We start from the raw sequence: 21,390 nt of genomic DNA on the forward strand, positions 1-21,390 counted from the left end.
ACATTACATTAAGAATCACCGAGAAGGACACGATTTATCTATTATCTCTAAATCACGTTTCCAAACTTTACTGAAATCTCGATTGTTCCTAATCTCCTTACATTTCAAGACTAACAGTGGAATACAATTTACCTAATTTTCTGTTTTGTTTTTCTTGGACCTTAGCACCAAAAAAAAAAACAAAGGTAGATGCGCACTTTTTGCCCTACATTTCCAATACACACCAATAGATTCCGATGGAAAACGTAGTTTCCCGATGGAATAGGCAAAATTATATTCGTGACACCTTCGAACGAGTGTAAGATAACCGGAGATCGTGACGCGAAAGTGTACCTGCAACTTGATTTTGATAAAGTGAAACATAAATAGAACAGCCATTTCATAAGACAGTACAGGTATTGTATAGTGCCTGGTTTTCCCGGTGAACTTTACTACTTGCCTCACACTCACGGATTTGATCATTGTGGATTAACTTTATCAGCAGATGACGTAGAGAATGTGCTTGATCGGAGAAACATATATAGCGAGGCAGAAATTGCTAAGGAGATTGATGATGAGCCTTTCAGGCCTTATTTTCACTACTGCTCAAGTAGTGGTCATAACTGCAAGGATCACTTTCATTCACGTCTTTATCTGCAGTTCATATATTTGACTTTCATGTATTCTTAGTCGTTGGTATATAACCTATCGTTTTCACGCTATATCAGTTTGAATGAAAACGCTAATTTTCCTTCTGTGATGCCTTAAGGTTGCTGTATCTTGTTCCTTAGATTTGATTATTTATTAAAATGATAATTGATCATAATTCTTAAAAACAATTATTTTGAAGGTCGCTAGGCAGAAACAAGATTAAGAAGTTGCGTGGTGATTTATTTACTCCATTAGTGAAGCTGCAGTCTCTGTAAGTCAGGAAGCTTACTTTTATATCGATCTACGTTAACTTGACAGGATATTAACTTTTGCTTTAAATTTTTCCACGCAAGCTCTTTTTCTTTTTTATATATCTTTGGTCCACAGGGAGGTAAGTGCTCTACAGGAAATGTGTTCATATATCAAGATTTACTAAATCCATTTTGAAATCTCTTTTGATCCTTGCAATCTGGTGGGCTCTAATCGGTGCGATTAATTAACGAATCACACCAGTTTTTTGCTCTAAATCCCATATTTTTCCCAGCTGATGGGAAATTTTATATATATTAAAAAAACTACCGACTCTATTTCAAGGCTTGAGTAAAGAAACCATTCAAATTAGGAGCAAATGAAAGACTGCTGTCGACGAATACCTAACAGGGAAAAAATAAAAACGCTCAACTAATCTTGAGAGAGTTTTACAAGTTTGAACAAGTTCTTGGGGCAAAAGCCCGACAACTTTGGCAACAAGGCAAAGACAAGCGACAAGCGATTAGGCAATAACACGAAATAAGAACCAGTGAATTTTTCAAAAGACTACAAATTTACTCACTGAATTATCCGAAATTGCACTCGAAATCAGGTGATTAGCTTTTCAAATTGCACTCAACTGGACTGAATTACCATTATGAATCGCCTGCACCATTTTATGCTCGCAATCGCATGTTTTTCAAGCTCATAACAACCAATCAGATTCAAGGCTTATTCAAAGAAAACACTCAAATTGTAGGAAAATGAAAGACAACTTTTGCAACTTTTTACAAACCAGCTCATTACTAGATCAATAAAATATTTGTACAGAGTTAAAAAGCCTGTATTTGAGCGACTGAATTCTGTTATTCCAAAATTGCTATAATAAAGTGGCAATTGAAATTCGTTTAGTGCAATTTTGGTCTGTAATAATGAACATGCAGAAATTTCAGCAAGCTCATTGGCTGAGAACATATCAATTATTCTAAAACAGTGCAGAAAGTTGAAGTTGAGATTGAGGGCAGAAAGTTGAGATTGAATTGATTGACAAGTAAGTCGCGGAAGCACACACACAAAAAAAAAATGGTGGAGAGAGTGAAATAATGAAAACACTCAACGAAGCAAAAAAAAAATAGCTGAAACGAAAGTATTGAAGAGGACAAACCGAGGCCCTGAAAATAAAAATCGCGACAGTTTGTAAGAAGTAAGCGGAAGATTACGAGCGTGACAGCCTTTGTGTACTGGTTCCTGCAACTAGACGATACCTAACTGAGAAAGTAAGCAAACGCTCGATTTTTCATAACAGAAAGTTTAGGAGTTCGAAGCAACTTCTGAGAGAAACACCCCGAACACACTGGCAGCAACGTGAAGGCAAGCGGCCTAGCAGTTGCTTAGTCTCCAAGGAGCTCTTTGCCTTTAAGGACCATTACTGCTTCAAGATGTTCGAATGAATTTAAAGGCAACCTGGAAACCCATTTATTTATGACAGCTTTTTGCCAACTTCAATGGTTCCCAATTTTGTTTCTATTACCCAGAGTTTATGGTTTCAGTTTTTCACTGTAGAGATCTACAAAATGTGTTTTATATACAAAGTAGGTAAAATATTTCTCTCATTCGTATTTTTAAGCGCTTACAAGCGTTCAATAACTGCTACATGAATTGTATATATTATTAATCAGTAAGCCATAACACGAAATAAACACGACTTAGAGGAAACAGAGTAAATTTTTTTCTTGTACATTAATAGCAAGTGATATCATGATTTTTCGTCTAGTTTGTAAATTCTCGTGTTATGCAAGAAAGCTTAAACAAGGGTGGTGTTAAAGTCGAATTAATTGAATTAGGAGTACCTTCGAGGTCATTCAGTACTAGTCAATTCCTAAATTATAAGCTTTAGACAGGCAATAGGTTCAAATGATGTTATTTCAACCAATTCAAATTAGAGTAATTGTAACACTTTTTTTAAACTCTCCTGCTCATACAGACTACTTAACAACAACAACCTGGAAAAGATAGAGAAGGATTTGTTTGACGGTTTAAAAGCATTGACGCACTTGTGAGTTTAGAAAAGGAAACTTTCAATACAAAAAAAAACGGAAAATGAGTAGTTAAAATTATTTTTAAAACAAGCGGGACCTCTGCAATGAAGGTGGAAAGTTATGTGTTTTTGAGTAAGGAGGGAAAACATGAAAACATATCGCTAAAGGTGACAATACACTATGGTGTAGGCCTCTTCCATAATGGCGGGCGTGATTGTGATTCATTTAAGTTATGCAAATAAGCTATCCTGGCCCTACTTTAGATCAAAACTTCTATTGACAGTAAACTTTTGGCGAAGGCCAGAAAAGCTAATTTACATTTACATGTATGCTGATTGGATGAACGAGTGAGTTAAAGCGCAGGGTGGTTCTTCCAAATATTAAACAGTTAATAATAGCAGTTTTGCACAAACAAAACACAATAGGAAAACGAGGTTGCCAATGATAGCCTCAAACTTATCGAAAGCTATCAAAAATCAACTTGAAAAAAGTCTTGATGTTGATCAGTATTAGGTAATACTAATATAAGTATTGGAAACAGACCCAAATTAGACGATGTAATGACAATTTACCTAAGTAAAAATGATTGTTGTATTATTCCAAATTTTATTCAGAGGGCTGCAAGACAACAGAATTGAAACGCCACACCAACATGTTTTCAAAGATTTGACTGCTTTGAAAAAGCTGTGAGTTTGATCAATATAATGTAATGTGTTTATAAAAAGTATTGACTCTTCATCACTTTTCTGTTCCTTATACCAGACATGGGAAAATAAACCAAGTGCCCATGTCGCAATCAATTGCAACATGGCAATCCTGAGATGATGGTGCATTATAGAAGGCAGAGTTACTGAAAGCTGATAGCGTCGAAATTCGCTGGTCTCGGGTTCTGACCAGTAGTTGTTCCCCGGTAGTCTTGGGTTTCATCGATGGATCACGTTTTCCTCCCATCATGCTCTTTACTTGAGCAAAGAGCATGAAAACTATCTGCAGCAGCATAATGCACTTCCGCCATATAACAGGATTATAGCATACAACAAGTGCCTATGAAACGTAGCGAAAGAATGCTCGTCAGAGTGTCTTCCCATATTGTTTCACTTTTTATGGGAGTTACATTCCGGCTGGAATTATTTTTTTTTTCTGAAAGGTTAATTCATTTTTCCTTGAAACTTTTAGGGATCTGTCTAATAACGGAGTTGAGGATCTCCCTCAAGAAATCTTCAGCAATCTGACAAGTCTCACAACGCTGTAAGTCAACAACGAAAATATGTAAAAGAAACTAAACAAAACAATTAAAAGCACGTCGATAAAAGCAATCCTCTCTCTGATTTGTCGAGTTGCAAAACTTTCTCCATTTCTGCGTGAATTTTATCACACAAAGTAAATAAAAGTTTTGAACTTGAAATTGAGTCTTCGTTAAATGTTATCATTCCATATTTCCTTCGATTTAATCTAATTAAAGCTGTTCGTTAATACGTGTCTCGCCGAATGAACATAAATACATATCTTTGTATCCTAGAGATGTGTAAGGATATCGCTAATTGGATCTTCCCGGTTGCCATCATGATCTACGAGAACTTTCTGCTTTGCAGTGAAACGTAGTATGTAGTTAATTGTTTTAATCTTGCAGGCTTTTGTCCAACAATCAAATAAGAAATTTACCGCCAACGATATTTGCTAACCTTACCAACATAACGACAATGTGAGTAATGATGGATAGTTTTGATGACCGAATAATTGTTGGGGAGGATTATCCTCTCTTGTTAATTATTAGTTGATTGATCGATCGATTTTTTGGGGAATTAAAAATAATTACATCAAATTTCAGCAAATTTCAAAAGATACCCCATGTAAAGTACGAACAAGTAGTTTTCTGGGGGAATTTTCTGAGAACTGCTTTTGAATTCGATAATTCTTGAGCTATTGAGGTCAAAAACAATATTTATTCAGTTAATTTAATATAATGCCAAAAGAAATTGAAACAAGAAAAAGATTGCTCTCGTTTTACTTTAATCCCTCTATGATCAATCTAAAAACCTGTGGCACCCTATCAACCAATCGAGTACCAAACTAAAACCAAACGCTACTTGATCTCTGGCATTTTCTGGCGCGTAAAGCTTTGTGCTTGAATCGTTTATACTTCTAATGTAGACTGGTTCCATAGTCTCCCTTTGCTTTAATTGGTTATTGTGATTGCTCTGGCTCTTACTTTTGGACATTCATTCGAAAGGCACTCTAACTACCGACCATTGGTATAACATTCAACGTTTAAATGAAAAGAAAACTGGCCAAGAACAGATATATGATTTGCAATTTAACAGAAAAATTGAAGAGAATAAGTTAAAGGAGCTGCATCCTAAACAGTTTCGGGGACTGGTAAAGCTGTCTGACCTGTGAGTAGTTCATGAGCATTTCTCTATTGCACAAGTTTTGAATCTAAGCATCTATCAAAAGTGAAAATATACTATCGTAGTGGTAACATATTTTGGCCTGACTGCTGAATTTGTTTATTACTGCAAGCGGAAAAATGCTTAATCCGATGTACCTTTTCATGTTTTTAAGACATCATTTCATTTCCTGCAATTCCTTATTTTAATTCATGATGAGGGTCTGTATAGGACCTTTTTCTTGGTGATGGCGATTCTTGTATAGGATGGGCTGGTTTGGACATCACGCAAGGGGTTTTTCAGTACCAGGGTTATTTTGTTATACAACCTGGGACATTTGCAGTTCGTGATACTCCATAAAAGAAATCTCCTGATTCCCAGACTATCAGTTATCTTTCTCCAAAAGTTTCTTGTAATTATATTGCAACATGTTAGCGAGTATTCTCATGATCCCTTAGATTCTTGTGAAAACGATTACTAATGTCCAGTTCTTTAATCCGTTATGTTGAACATTCATCTCATTTTCTTCCTTTCTTCAATAGCTATCTATCGAGAAACAAACTCGGATACTTCCCGCATGGAATTTTTAAAGACTTAAAGAAGCTTTTGATTATGTAAGTTGACTATGAAACTTATTTAGTGAGTAATTTAAATGATCATTTACACATCAAATGATCATTTACACATCAATCTCGAAACATTGTTGCACTTTCTTTTTGTTAGAGAAATTCTGGAAAACGAAATGACTCAGGTCTCTATCGACAACTTCAAAGACATTAAACAGTTGAAAATTCTGTGAGTGTTAAAATTAATCAAGTGATGACAAAGTTATGAAACGAACCTTGTTACCTTGAGGTGTCCAAAAAATTGAAATATAATGAAAACACTCCAAATCGCTGCTTTTATTGTAAAAGCTTCTTAACTTATCTGCAACTCACCGGAAAATTCTTTCCTATCAGCAGATTGATTATTTGCTTAGTGGGAGTAAGTTTGTAAAGAAACTTTGGTGCTGCGTCTGTGTAGGGTATTTTAAGATATTTGGTGTCATTCTACTTTAAAACTCTGATTGTTTGAGAGCATAAGGTCAACATACAAGAGCGTATAAAGTTGACATGATAACCGATATCTGCATCAGGTATTGGGTTATAACGTGGAGTTCAAAGTCTGACTAGTTGCCAAGCCCCTCGTCAATATGACGTCCTGAAACTTTTGCAAATTCAGAGAGAAATGTCTTATTTTGCAGAGTGTTTTAAAATGTACAATAAAACAGTTATTGATTTCGGTTTTCCCATGATATCATGGACTGTGAAATCTTGTGTCTGCTTTATATGCCTCGGCCTCCGGCTTCGGCGGATAACTCAGACCTAAGCATTATGATAATATCATGGTCGATCTAATCCAAAATTTAATTAATTACAACTGTGTTGGTTATGTTGATTGGCTAAAATCCTCAAAAGCCGACGTCTGAGCATTAGCCATTCGTCCAAGAATACAGGAATTGTTGGTTGTAAGTGGTTTGTTAAACGAAAGACTTCGTTGACAATGTGGGATTAAGAGAGCCTATTCGAAAGATTAAATTATGTTATGGAGTTTTGCGGCTTTTGATCATGATATTTTTATCTACTGATTTTTAATTTCCAGGTATATGCAGTACAACAAGATGAGGGAGATTCCATATGGTTTTTTCGATATGTTGAAGGATATACAGCGAGTGTAAGATTTTGATAAAATTCATTCGCAAATTATTAGTTTTTGAGCAAAGCTATATATTCTGAGTAGACAACATCTTTGAGAAATTTAAATTTTTGCAAAAAGAATCGAAGACTTGGATTCTTAAAAAAATATTTTGTATAAGTCAATGAATAACTCCAGCCATCAGCCACTGATACATTCTTAAAAGCAAGTTCTTGTCGACAAGGTCTGTGAAGTTTTTATGAAATAACTTCTCTCAGTGGATGATATTTTACAATTGCAGGAGTCTCGACACAAATCTGATGTGTTGTCATATGCACAAGGAGGACGCTGACTGTGCTTTCACATACAACGACGACTTTGCCAACTGTGAGAGTATGTTTAAGAATTCTGCCCCAAGGAAGAGTATCTGGGTGATAGGAGTATTTTCTCTGATTGGTGCAGTTTTTGTTATCACTTGGCGAGTGATCTTTAAAGAAAAGAACGTGGTTCAGTCCATCATGTTGCTCCACTTAGCAGTGTCCGATGGTTTGATGGGTATTTACCTGATCTCTCTTGGCACTAAAGATCTGTTGTGGAGAGGAGAGTATTACTTGCATGACTTCCAGTGGAGGTCTGGTTTGTCTTGTCAAATAATTGGAGCAATCTCCCTTCTGTCAAGTGAGGTGTCGGTTATGATGATGACGCTGATATCTGCTGATCGGCTTAAAAATATTGTGTTTCCTTACCAAGGTGCTTCTCTGAAACCAAACACAACACATATCCTGTGCTTCATCATATGGGCAATCGGCTTCCTTATGGCCTTTTTGCCTATGTTTGGTATTCAGTATTTTGAAGACCCATTCAGGTACCATAGTTACTATGGTAGAAGTGTGGTATGTCTGCCCTTGCAGCTTACTTCTGATAAGCCGGCAGGTTGGGAGTATTCTGTGGCTATCTTTCTCGCTTTGAATTTTGCTCTTTTCTTGTTCATCATGGGTGCTTATCTAATGATACTCGTCAAGTCTTACTTGTCTAGCCGGCGACTGGCCCGTCAGGGTACTGAAAGAGAGATCCAGGCAAGAAGAGCAAACTTTAGGAGGGAAACGGCTCTTGCAAGGCGGGTGTTCTTCATCATCCTGAGTGATTGTGTGTGCTGGATGCCAGTGATAGTGATTGGTATGAGGACCATCATCGAGAAGTCTTACGAAGCGCAAGGAGACCTCGCTGTCTGGATCGCTGTATTTGCCCTTCCGATCAACTCGGCCTTGAATCCTATCCTGTACACCTTGTCAACAGAACAGGTAAGTTATGCGCTTTTAATCCATTATAAGTAATCAAGATAATAAAATCCGTAAGTAGACTTATAATGGCTAGGTACGGGAAGGGTAATGGTTTTCAGCCGACTATAAGCAGTGTATAATAGTGCTCAATATTGCTTTGTTCACTTGCAATGGACACTGACAATGTTTCAAAAGCATTGGACAACAGAAATTCGTTAGTTTCTATTTTGTCATCGGAGCTCAGCTCAAGGCAGTGAGCGAAATCTCGATTATTTTGTATCCAGGTCAGAGGCATTCTGAAGAACAAAATGGAAAAAGTCTGGAACTACTTGAAGACCGTTTTCACCTGCTGTGGTCGGGATCAGGAAGGTGCGATATAATTATCAGCTCCTGATAAGAAATAAACCGAAAAACGATGTAAAGTAACATATTGCTGCAAACATAGTTTATTGATCTATTGATTTGTTCATTCAGTCACTCAGTCATAAATCAATTCACTCATGCATGCATAGAGGCATTCATTTAATCATTTACTCGCTCGTTCGGTCAATCGTTCTTTTATTGGTCGGTTCATTTGTTGTACGAACTAAATATTTCCCGACTCGATCATTGACTTTTTCTTCGTTGTTTTCTTTAAAAGGCCAAGGAGATGGGGAACAACCGAACCAACCGGGAGTAGAAGACAATGGACAACATGGCGGCGAGGGAGGTAAATCCTTACCCGTATTTCTAGAAATACCGTGAAAACTATAAACGAGGGAAATGAAGGGCAATATGTGACTAAAAATATTTTTTTATGTCTTCTCTCTTCTTTTTATGTTCCCTATTTTTTTTTTTTAAATTTTAAAATTAAAGGCCAAGGAGAGGGAGAGCAAGTTAACCAGCACGGAATGGAAGAAAATGTAGAACATGGGGGCGAGGGAGGTAAAAACCTTTCAGATGTCAGTTAACATATCATACAAAGTTCAAACGAGGACGCAGGGTTAGTCTGTGTACATTTTTTATCTACTTTCTCTTTTCAAGGACAAATTGAGGGTGAAGATATCGAATTGGCGAGTGTTGGTGTGCATCATCCACAACAGGGTAAGGTTAGAGTTTCTAATTCAATGTCAAGTTTTCAATGCTATTCTGTTAGTTTATATTGTATTTCTGTTCCTCTATAACTGAGGGATCTATGACTTTAGGATATTTTCATACACACAAATAAATTTTATCATTATCATTTTAATTACCCAACCTTTCTTGTCTATTACGTTTTAGTAGTTTGAAATTGTAGATCTCGTTCTGCGTTCGTCAGAAAAAATCCTTCGTTCCATCACTTATTTGTTTCTTGGCTCGTTCACAATTTTTTTTCTTTTCTTTCTTTAAAAAGGCCAAGGAGATGGAGAACAACGGAACCCACAGGGCATGGAAGACATTGAACAACATGGCGGCTTGGGAGGTAAGACATTTTTTCCTTCTAGTGAACACAGTACGGACATGAAAACTGTGAATGACAACACAGTGCAATCTCTGACTATATTTTTTATTAACTATTTTTTTCAAGGGGAAGTCGAGGGTGTAGTTATCGAACTGGCTCATGTTGATGTGCGTCGTCCACAACAGGGTAGGCTAAAGTTTCTTCTCTAATGTCATCTTTATGTAGATAAAAGCTCCGTACTGAAGTTTTCGTTGCTGTTCTGTTAGCTTGTATTGCCAAGACTCTACAATATGTTGTATTAATGGTAGTTTTTTTTTTCTACTTCTGGAGAGATCTGGGTCAGATGGATATTTTCGTACATACAAATCAACACAGTTCATTTACATCATTATAGTTATCCAACCCTCATCGTTCATTACGTTAGTTCTAAATTCTACAAATCTCGTGTTCTAAGACAATTTTGTTAGGTTTAAAAGTTTTGAAAAATTTCTTTGTTATTTTGTCTCCAGTTATTGTCAATATTTGAAATAAAGAAAAACAAAATAGTCTGACTTGATTTTGAAACAATCACTAATAATGAGATAATGGAAAATAAGGTACAATATTGTTCATTAGTTTAAAATAAAAAGAAAGACATTGTTTACCTTTTTGTTTCAAGGAGTACTTGATGAAGCCGAAAAAATCGAACCGGCACCTATTGAGAATACTGGTCTAAATCAAGGTAACTTGTCTTACCTTATTTATTAAAAATGTATAGCCGACCTTTTTTTTTATTTAGAAAATTGGTCGCTATTCTTTGTTTGTTTGACAACTCATTCAGTGTTACTGTGGTAGAGATAGAAAAACCTTCTAAGGTCTATTAAGCTCTCCTGCGTATCGATCAGTTCAGAGTCTCATTACCTCCCTTAGGTATTGCCAAGCTCTAAATGAAGTAAATTTTTAATTTCACAGTTGGCTTTCTTACCACTATAACTGGTGGTCAAATCAAAGAATTTCAATTATCCTCAAACAGGACTAAGAGATGAAATTTTTAATGCAAATGAGCGAAATTTGGGCGCAATAAATTAAGATTTTGCATAACAGGTGGCAGCCAAAATGAACGGCAATAAGTATGAAAACATCAAGTTGAGTATAGATTCACGTAATTCTCATTTGGGAGCTTTAACATTCTTATGCAATTCTTTCAAGAAAATTGCCAAGCAAAAGATAAAAAAGACCAAACACTTAAGAAATCCCAAAGTTTGACATGAATCTATTATGTGTAATATTACAAGTGTTTGATAACTGGTAATTGAAATGTCTCAGGCACGAAAGCAGGGTATTTCGGGTCTTTTATCCGTTTTTAATTTGGCTTTGGGTTTGTTTCGCAAAAAGTGCAATGTTCTGTTGCGAATTTTGATGAGTCTCGATAGAAAAGAAGAGGCCATTAAATATACCCGATGCAAATTTCTTTGGCAAAAAAACATTTTTTCATGAAATAATTACTTCCACTTTATTGTTCTATCCTCTTTGTTTCGCCGACATTTTGCAAAAAAATTGTAATTTTTTCGTTCTTATTTTTATTCATTTTTCCTTTATTTGCCGTTTCATCAAATAAACAAATTTTGTTGCGAATTTATTTGGAATACCTCGGTAATAAAAAACAGCAACAACAAACAAACCAACAAAACAAAACGAAAGCAGCCAATTCGGTTTATTTCTCCAGCATTACCTCGCGGATTACCCTACTGTTATCTATTTATTTTGTGATTTTCTTACATTTAGAGTGTCGTTAACCAGTTTCATCAAGTTAAGCAGTTGCCACAGCGCATTAAGTATCTTATCAAATATGTAATTTTTACTTTGTTTTTTTTAATGTTAGGAGAACGGAACAAGAGTTTGAAAAAAGGGGACGGTAAATTCAGGCATTCCACCGCAAAGAAGTAAGTGGTGAGAAGGGGGATATACACAGGTTCAAATTCCTCCAGAGATATAAACTGTCCGTATAACAAAGTTGACGGACGTTGTCACTGACAAACTAACTGCTGAATTATTCGAATTACTGATTTATTTGCAAACTAGCTAGCTCCTTAACCTACAGGCTAAACGGTTGAAAGAGTGACTGTCGCTAGCGGACTTACCTGACTGAATAACTGACTCACTAACTTCCTTACTCACTGATTAACCAGCTGACGGACTGACTGACTGAATTACTGACAAAAATGACTGAGCAACTGATAAACCAACAAACTGACTACTTGACCGACTGACTGAACGAACGCTGAACAATCGCCAGAACAATTGAGCGCCCAACCTGGCAGCCAACCAAAAGATTGATTGATAGTTTATTTTATTGACTGATTGACCTACTGATTAAATGACAGAACGGGGCTTTTTACATAAATAATTCTTTTGCAAGATTATAGCGATTGAGCGTTCCTTTTCTTTTCCTTGTTTTACTTTTGTTTTGTTTGTTTGTTTGTTTGTTTGTTTGTTTTTTTAAACAGAAAAAGGGAAAAATCAAGATCAATGCGTCGAAAATCACCTTCGGCTACCGAAGCTGTCGATGAAGAACAAACTTTTGAAGAGGACACAAAACTGTAGGCAGTTAAATTCGAGGAAATTATTATAAATTCTAAGGCAATCTAAGGAGAAGAAATGGCAATTAGAAATCGATAATCTAGTCTTTGTTTTTTATTAAGCGTATGAGATACAAAATAGAAAAAAACAGTTTTGTTAATTTTGCGTCTATTTAGAGGTAAACGAGGACTTAGTTATATTGAACCAATCTGTGTACGTAACTTAGTTGAACCAAATTTCACTCGATCTTTGGCTGTCTTTAACAAAATCCCTAACAACGATTTTTTTTCTAACGATAAGTTATAAGTTTTCAGATTTAGACAATTTAATTGAGTTAGTGTTTCATATCCATGACTGATATGGTCTCCATGGCCACTTCACATATCAGTGACATCATCTAATGGATCGTGTCTACAGTCACAAGAAGTTTCAGCTTTCCCTCACCTAAACAAAAACACCCATGCGGTTGATTGAGATCCTTTAAGACACCTGCTATGAGGAGTCTTTTGAGGGCAAATTAAGACAGCTGGAGATGGGAAGCGCATTAAAGGTAGAATTAAGTAATTAAATTGTGTTAATTGGCTTACAACGAGAAGATGTAATACCAAGAATTGTTATGGGAAGTCATTATCAAATATTAACTTCTAGAATGCCCTTTCACGGTGGCTTGGAGGTTATGTAACTATGATGCCATTCTACCAGAATTTTAGTGTTTTAGGCCGGCGGAATATTCTAAAATACGTTTCAAGAATTCAGTAATCTAGGAGTAATTATGCGTTTCAAGCTAAACTGAGAGAGAGAGCCACTATGATGTACATCAAAGATTGTGCATTTAAAAGATATTGGGTAAAAACAGTGAGTTTGTGTCAGTGGAGAACTAAGGAACAGTCTGTAGTGGTTTGTAGAAGATAATCACGGTATCGCCTAAAGGGGTCGCTTCTTAGTAAGCATTTTTACGCATTGTTTAACAACGTAGTTCGGTTTGTAGTAGTGTAGGATTCTTTCTGTCTGTTAGAAAATACCGTGACATAAGATTCCAAAGTGGTTTTCAAGAGTTTTGATTTGATGCTTGCTCATTTTTCCTGCTTGATTATGTGCTTCATTATTAGAACAATACCAGGTTTTTCTTCATATTTTCTGCAGAGTTCAGAAAATGCATGCTTTCTGACTCATTGGATTATATAACATGTTGACCCTCATTAAAAACAAAAATAATAACCTATGTGCTTATATGAGATAAGAAAACTTTAATTAGCGAAGTTTTAGCAAATTGATCCATTGGCATATCAAAGAAGGTGCAAGTTATAATCGCACCATTCAGCTCATAGAGGTTGATTAAAAATTTTCGTTCTTAGTAATTAGATAATAATATAAATGCTGTATTCAATTGGATTATTACTGTCATTATTATGATAAAATAAAAATAACGAGAGGGATCAATAACACCTTGGCTACTTGAAGTTGTGTTTATTTTGTATACTTGGATATTTGATAGCGAGTGTTTACAAACAGAAAATCAGTATGCAACAACGATGGAGTTATTTCTATTTCAGAAGGATAGCGCTTGGAGCCAATACAGTATAGTTTTAACTCGGCTTTGAACTTTGGCTATCGTCTGACAAGAGTTGAATAAGAACGCTAATTTACGTTATTATAACGTGATCCTCAAAGACAAAAGTAAATGGGCAGTCCGAGTTTTGAAGGTTTTCATGTACGAAAACAAGAATCAAACACATTTAACACTCGTATAGTATGTATAGTTTCGTGTTCAAATAAAAAAATAACAGAACAAAACAAAACAGGAAAGATGAAAAACATAGTCAAATTAGCATAAATATAAAAATTCATACTAATTACGTTGGTGTCAGAGCGACTGCGATCATGCTTAGGTCCCTCATTGCGATCTCCACTCATCGCAAGGGAGAAAGGCTCAGAAGTTACATCGGCCGCCCTTTGAGTTAAAAAACGAAGAGCTTGCTCTCATACCCTTTCCAATTTCTAAAGGAAATTTTGTGTTCTATTACCAAAAATGTATCATTGTGCGTGACTAGATTTTTTCGAAAATGGCCGTACGAAGAATATCAATTAATCTTTCCTAAGCATTTCAACTAGCTACGAAGCTTACCAAGAATCTCGATTTTAAAAATTCAATCACGTTTAACCAAGTTTGTTTTCTTTTGCTTTTTTACTTTTGCTGGTAGCGTTCTCAAAACAAAGAAACTGTGTTTCAGATGTAGTTAGAAGACACTTCAAAAAAAAAAATTAAAAGTCTATTGTAATTGATAAAAGCATGGTGAAGCTTTGCGATGTAAAATTTTACTTAGGAAAATATGACGGATTTCATATTAAATAATGAAATTGTAACAAAATTCTTGAACGTGATTGGCTATCACCAGTCCGATTTGAGCTGATAGGACAGAGTAGGCGTCATGCTTGTAAATGTACAATGCAATAGGACAGTTAAAGGGACAGTTGACACGTCATGTCCGTGTAGGTTAACAGAACGCGTCGTGTGCGCATTTCGCCCAGTTAACTGTTGTTTCTTTTGAAAAACGTATAACCGATGTTTAGTTTCTTTCTAAAAGTTTGTTATTGTTTTGATTGATAGGTAACGGGACTGCATGTCGTCCAATTATGTCTGTAATCATACTCGTTAGTAACACATCGCTTCGCGGTCGTCCGATTTTGTTAATCACTCGTATGATTACTGACCGAATTGGACTCCACTCGGTCCTATTACTAGTATTAATCAGGACCGTCAAAATTTCCTTGAATGTGATTGCTGGATGAATTGCCCTTTTTTAACTAATTTTTTGCAATGAATCCGATTTCATTGTCCGGCAAGTGACCGAATTGGACAAGAAATAAAATTAAAAATTCAACCTTTACAGAGTAACACTGAAGGCAGCCATTTTAATCTCCACAGATTTCTAAGTGAAAGCTGTTGTATAATGTGGACGCAAAAAGGATACTGAAAGGAAAAAAAGTAAATTGCAAAATTAAAAATACATTATGTATTCTCTTCCATAACAGAAAATCTCTCCCTGTTTATAAATTGTCCTACTTAAGATCCTGAAAATCGTCACGACGGGCGTTCGCTTTAATTAACTTTGACTTCTATAAAACTCAGGAAAATGAAGAGATCCAATCAATCGGATTGTGGTTTTGGTATAAGTACCTTAATGTCTCACAATGACAAGCAGTCAACGGCTTTCTCTTCAGAATTTAAAGATGTCTAAATATTTAAAATAAGAGAAGAAATCCTTAAAGTAGGTGTGATTTAACAAAAAGTGTTGGTTTCGTATTGATCAACCCTTATCGTATCGATAGCGAAATTTGTTATTAATTAGTCTTAAAGTTCGCACCAAACAAAATAAGCATGCATCAAGATTGTTTTAGTGATGAGATGCCTGAGCTTGACATCTGTAATCCAACAATTTCATCACAGGTTACAGAGCAAACATACGTGTCTGCATATACAAAGGCCGTCCGAGTATTTTGCTATAATTGAGCCAGCTTATTCTGAATAATTCTAACTTTAACGTGTCCAGAGCCAAAGGTTTCGAACACAAATCGCCAAAGCATGATCATAGTTCCTTTTCGCCTCCTCATCGTGACCCTGATCATTGTGTGCGTCACCAATATTTTCATAAGTTTCTCCAACTTTAAGATGATTACGTCCGAACTGTTTTAGGCAAATGTCCAGTGCAAGTACATGGTAGTCCATTGCTTGCTGGAAATCACTTACATTTCTGTATAGAGTACCAAGGTTATTTAAAGAATCTGCGACATCTACATGCTCAGGTCCGAGCTGTTTCAGACGAATGTCTAGTGCACGTGTATGGTAGTACTTTGCTTGCTGGAAATCAGCTAGATCACTGTACACAGTACCCAGGTTATTGTAGGAAGATGCGACATTTCCATGCTCGGATCCAAGCTGTTTCAGACGGTGCACGTGCATAGTTGTCCTTTGCTTTCTGGAAACAGCCTAGATCACTGTACACAGTACCCAGGTTATTGTAAGAAGCTGCCACACCTACATGCTCAGGTCCGAGCTGTTTCACACGAATGTCCAGTGCACGTACATGGTTGTGCTTTGCTTTCTGAAGATCACTTAGATTTCTGTACACAGTACCCAGGTTATTGTAAGAAGCTGCGACATCTATATGCTTAGGTCCGAGCTGTTTCACACGAATGTCCAGTGCACGTGCGTGGTAATCCTTTGCTTTCTGAAAATCACCAAGATCACTGAATACAGTACCCAGGTTATTGTAAGAGGCTGCCACATCTACATGCTCAGGTCCGAGCTGTTTGGGATAAATTTCTAGTGCACGTGCATGGTTATCCTTTGCTCTCTGGAAATCACCTAGATCACTGTATACAGTACCCAGGTCATTGTAAGAGGCTGCCACATCTACATGCTCAGGTCCGAGCTGTTTCAGACGAATGTCCAGTGCACGCGTAAGGTAGTACTTTGCTTGCTGGAAATCACCTAGATCACTGTATAGTACCCAGGCTTTTGCAAGAAGTTGCAAAATCTACATGCTTAGGTCTGAGCTCTTTCAGATTAATGTGCAATCCACGTACGTAGTAGTCCTTTGCTTGCTGGAAATCACCTAGATTTCTGTATACAGTACTCAGATTATTGTATGAAGTTGCGACAGCTACATGCTTAGGTCCGAGCTGTTTCAGACGAATGTCTAGTGTTCGTGCAAGGCAGTCCTTTGCTTGGAGGAAATCACCTAAACCACTGTATACATTACCCAGGTTATTGTAAGAAGTTGCGACATCCATATGCCAGGGTCCGATATGTCTCAGACGAATGTCCAGTGCACGTGCATGGTAGTCCTTTGCTTTCTGGAAATCACCTAGATCGTTATATACAGTACTCAGGTTATTGTACGAGGCTGCGACATCTACATGCACAGGTCCGAGCTGTTTCAGATAAATGTCTAGTGCACGTGTATGGTTGTCCTTTGCTTGCTGGAAATTACTTAGATGACTGTATACAGTACCCAGGTTATTGTAAGAATCTGCGACATCTACATGCTCAGGTCCGAGCTGTTTTAGACGAATTTCCAGTGCACGTACATGGTAGTCCTTCGCTCGGTGGAAATCACGGAGATTACTGTATATAGTACCCAGGTTATTTTAAGAAACTGCGACATGAGTTTGCTCAGGTCCAAGCTGTTTAAGACGAATGTCCAGTGCACGTGTATGGTTGTCCTTTCTTTTCTGGAAATCACCTAGATCACTATATACAATACCCAGGTTATTGTAAGAGGCTGCCACATCTACATGTTCAGGTCCGAGCTGTTTCAGGTAAATGTCTGGTGCACGTGCATGGTTTTCTTTTGCTTTCTGGAAATCACCTAGGTCACTGTATACAGTACCCAGGTTATTGTAAGAAGCTGCGACATATACATGTTCAGGTCCGAGCTGTTTCAGACGAATGTCCAGTGCACGTGTATGGTAGTCCTTTGCTTGCTGGAAATCACCTAGATTACTGTATACAGTACCCAGGTTATTGTAAGAAGTTGCGACATGTACATGTTCAGGTCCAAGCTGTTTCAGATGAATGTCCAGTGCATGCGTATGATAGTTCTTCGCTTGCTCGAAGTTACCCTTACATTTGTGCGTGGTTCCCACAAGGAGATAGAGTTTTGCTTTTCCGAGAGCGTCGTTTGCATCACCTGAGTGTATAATTTTCAAGGCCACTTCGAAGTAGGTCATAGCAGCTTCGTATTCACAATGGTTGAGGCACATATTTCCTAGGATCAGAAGGTCATTAAGGTAATCTTGCAAGGAAATAACACCCATTTTGCTGACTTGAGATAATTCTTGCATAGAAAACAGAGATGGCTGGATTTTAGTCTCCGGTTACTAAGAACTCAGCTAGTATCCAGCCATCTTAACAGAACAAGCTTGGTCAATAACTCCAATTTATCGACCAGTAACACGGAGCTTGCGTACTAATTTTGCCGCTGTGTTATGGTTCATAAAAAAACGAACACTATATGCACAGAAGTTAGGGCACGACATATATAGAATTTTCTCGTAAGGCAATCCTTAAACACTCATTTAGGACTTGTTTCGAAACTGCTTTTCAGACCACTAGATTTTGGCAAAGATTCTAACATGTATTGTCCAGGCGTGTTATCTATCAGCCCTTCAGTTCAACTTGTCTACTGGAAATTTGTTTCGTATGGCCCATTAAGGCTTCAAAACGTTTTTATCATACTGCATTGAAGATTACAGCGTTAACGTATTAAGTTTGAGTGCAACTATATTTGATGGCCTCTCTCGCCTTTACGGAAAATCCTTTAGGCTTACTCTGGCCATTCCTCCTGTTTTTCGGAACAGCTTCATTAACGAGTCGAAACGCAAGTTTCTCTGATGATTTTTTATTGTGTTCTTCGCATTATTCACCCGCTGATGAGTGAATAATGTTCATTAGCAGGGGAGGGCGCACCAATCAGTTACTGACATCAATGAAATAGCTAATTTTGTATCTACTGATTCAATTCAATCACCTTTTTTTTTTTCTTAGTTGTCATGTTATTAGCAGTTTATAAACTAAATATTGCTGTCTTAAAGGGGGCCTTGTTTTGGCGTTGATCATTTCTATCCGGCTTTGGTCGAGCAATAATCCAAAATGTCAAAGTTTCTTGTTTTGCTCCAGTTCTTCAAAATTCTAACAGCTTTTACTATTACTACTAGTGAACAATATCGCAGATCTGATGAAAAGAATAATGTTTATTTTGTCGAGCATTTGAATAGAATGCTAAACATTGATCAACTGGCATCTTACAAAGTCTACGATTCAATGGCCTGTGGCCTTCATTGCATCCGACACGAACTTTGCATCTCTGTCAACTTTGCAGTTGAAGCGGATCTAACGGGACACTCCTGTGCGCTGCTGAAAGCGGACAGATTTCGATATCCCAACAAACTTAACTGGAACAACTCTTATCATCACTACAGTTTAGCGGTAAGGAAAAAGTTTATTAACGCTAAAATAATACCTAAAAACTCATATCAGATATGTTTCAGATTAAAACCTCGAGGCGAATACTATTCAAACCGAAATTGAGGATTCCGTGGAAAATAAGCATACTCACAAAGAACAAAAACAAAAACAAATATTTTAAGATGAATGTGTTACTTATAAAAGAAAGAACTAATTTGGTTGAAAATGATTGCGTCCTCACATAAGACTATTTTGCAAAAAAAAAAGAAACGGCAGAAATTAAGAAAACATCAAGAGTTTCAAAAACGGTTTCAAATATACGCTTTAATGACTATTCTGGACAGGAAAAATATGTGCTGCTCATACATATCCATGGTTAACGCAGAGCTGTAATTTTGTTGTTGTCGGGCGGCCTAGTTTTTTCTTTCATTGACTAGGAATACCGGGCTAACTTTGACATTGTTTTTTTCTACACATCCAGTTCTTTCTATTGCTACCACTATCAGATTGAAAATATGAACCGACATGGTGCGTGCGCCTTCACGCGAAATAATTTAACTAGTGTTAAGTTCAACTGAGCGACAACTGATAAGTTCTTTTAAGTGCCTCCTGTTGCCATAGTGTCCTGACACTTAAACAGTAAAAAGAGGCACATGGTGTTTGGTCAAGCCGTCACCTATTGAATTAATCAGTAGCGTAAATCGTTTCCTATACAAAAAGAAATTATTAAGGATGGAAATTGGTAAAAATCGCAGTGAAAACAACTTCTCAAACAATGGAGACTGTATGAAAAGATGACCGTAATAAGAACCTTTTGTGCAAAATTAATTTTAATTTTCCGACATTCGCTCCCTTCAAAGACATTAATAGCGGGATCTGGCTCCATAAAACAATTCCCCATAACACTGATTGGAAAAGTTAAATTGGGAAAGATGCACATTATGATAAGATTTGTTTCGAGTAATACCTTCAAAAAAAAGAAAGAAAAAGTGAAACAATTTCTCGCATAAACAATGTATGGCCTGCATGCAAAGAAGCAATGCCGATTTCATTTCCTCTTTGTTTATTTTCATTCCATACCTCTTTATCATCGATTGTATAATTTTCTTTTCTTTGAACCTACAAAAAACCCCTTCTATCAAGGTCTTCAAGTACAGTACTTTACTTATCGAACTACTTCAATCATGCTAGTTCAATTTCTTGTGGAATAATCACGGCAGCCGATCAGAACAGAGGGCGATTTTACGGAAAGCCTCATCATTTACTTAACAACTATTCACGGAAGTATAGGTGGCTAATGAGAGATATTTACATAGGCGCACGACGGCGAAGTAAATATCCACTGCTCACCACCAATACTGAGATGTAATAGTATTAGTATATACTAAAACAGAGAGATAATATAGCACAAAAATATGATTTCAAAAGTGATTAGCAAAGGATAATCGGAATTTGAGTAGCCAATCAGAGCCTTTAACGCTATCCAGTGTTTCAGTATATAATAAATAGAGAATACATGGGCGCGCATAGTGAAGAGAAATTCCATATGTAAAAGCAACCATGTATTATTTTGTTTATCATGCAAACACAATAGCCTTTTACTGACTGGAAAATAATACAGTAGGTTTGCCCACTCAAGAGTAAACATTCGTTGAATCACTACAGAAAAATATACAAATTCTCAGTTATTGACTACCAAAAGAAATCTTTCAGGTAAATGACCAAAATCGGCCCGTGGCAAATCTTCCAGTTGTCTTTTTTCGTTCTCAGCCGCGAGAAATGACTTTACCAAAGGCTGAATACGTAACTTTCGGTTTTTATTTACGTAGTTTGGTTTTCTTTCTCTTCAAGGGAAGTTTGAACATCACTGTCTTAAAGCTACGCGGATTTTTCAGTGTTTTAGCACCCATAATCCAAAAACATTGAATGACATTGATGAATTATTCCTTTTCCAGACCTTATGCGACAACAAGCCCTGTGGTGGAATCAGATGCCGTCCGTTGTATGGATCAAACGGATATACATGTGAACGCACTTCAAGAATCATTGAAAAAGGTAACGTTGCTTTCAATAAAATTTATTCTCTTCCACATTATTATCTTACAGATAATAACACTGATAATAATAATTATTATTATTATGACATTGATAATAATGTTATCAATAATAATAGTAATTTGAT

At 36.6% G+C, this 21,390-nt stretch overlaps 2 protein-coding genes and 1 pseudogene across 2 annotated transcripts; 2 read left to right on the plus strand and 1 right to left on the minus strand.

The window, feature by feature from the left end:
- Positions 1 to 669, plus strand: part of LOC136280154 (uncharacterized) — a 249,422-nt pseudogene extending 248,753 nt beyond the window's left edge.
- Positions 670 to 3,119: 2,450 nt separating this feature from the next.
- On the plus strand, positions 3,120 to 12,262 carry LOC136280172 (G-protein coupled receptor GRL101-like). The gene is made up of 17 exons (XM_066164920.1): positions 3,120 to 3,265; positions 4,095 to 4,166; positions 4,549 to 4,620; positions 5,240 to 5,311; positions 5,848 to 5,919; positions 6,029 to 6,100; positions 6,947 to 7,018; positions 7,281 to 8,280; positions 8,544 to 8,628; positions 8,900 to 8,968; positions 9,115 to 9,183; positions 9,283 to 9,342; positions 9,632 to 9,700; positions 9,806 to 9,865; positions 10,338 to 10,400; positions 11,541 to 11,601; positions 12,166 to 12,262. The coding sequence occupies exons 1-17, from the start codon at positions 3,120 to 3,122 to the stop codon at positions 12,260 to 12,262; spliced, it is 2,211 nt and encodes a 736-aa protein (XP_066021017.1).
- Positions 12,263 to 16,134: 3,872 nt separating this feature from the next.
- On the minus strand, positions 16,135 to 18,058 carry LOC136280188 (nephrocystin-3-like). The gene is made up of 4 exons (XM_066164959.1): positions 17,758 to 18,058; positions 17,506 to 17,649; positions 16,855 to 17,106; positions 16,135 to 16,754 (listed from the first exon to the last, which is right to left on the minus strand). Exons 1-4 carry the CDS (start codon positions 18,056 to 18,058, stop codon positions 16,135 to 16,137), a joined length of 1,317 nt encoding a protein of 438 aa, XP_066021056.1.
- Between the last annotated feature and the right edge of the window lie 3,332 nt (positions 18,059 to 21,390).

The sequence above is a fragment of the Pocillopora verrucosa genome, chromosome 1 (assembly GCF_036669915.1).
Source record: "Pocillopora verrucosa isolate sample1 chromosome 1, ASM3666991v2, whole genome shotgun sequence".
Classification (NCBI taxonomy): domain Eukaryota; kingdom Metazoa; phylum Cnidaria; class Anthozoa; order Scleractinia; family Pocilloporidae; genus Pocillopora; species Pocillopora verrucosa.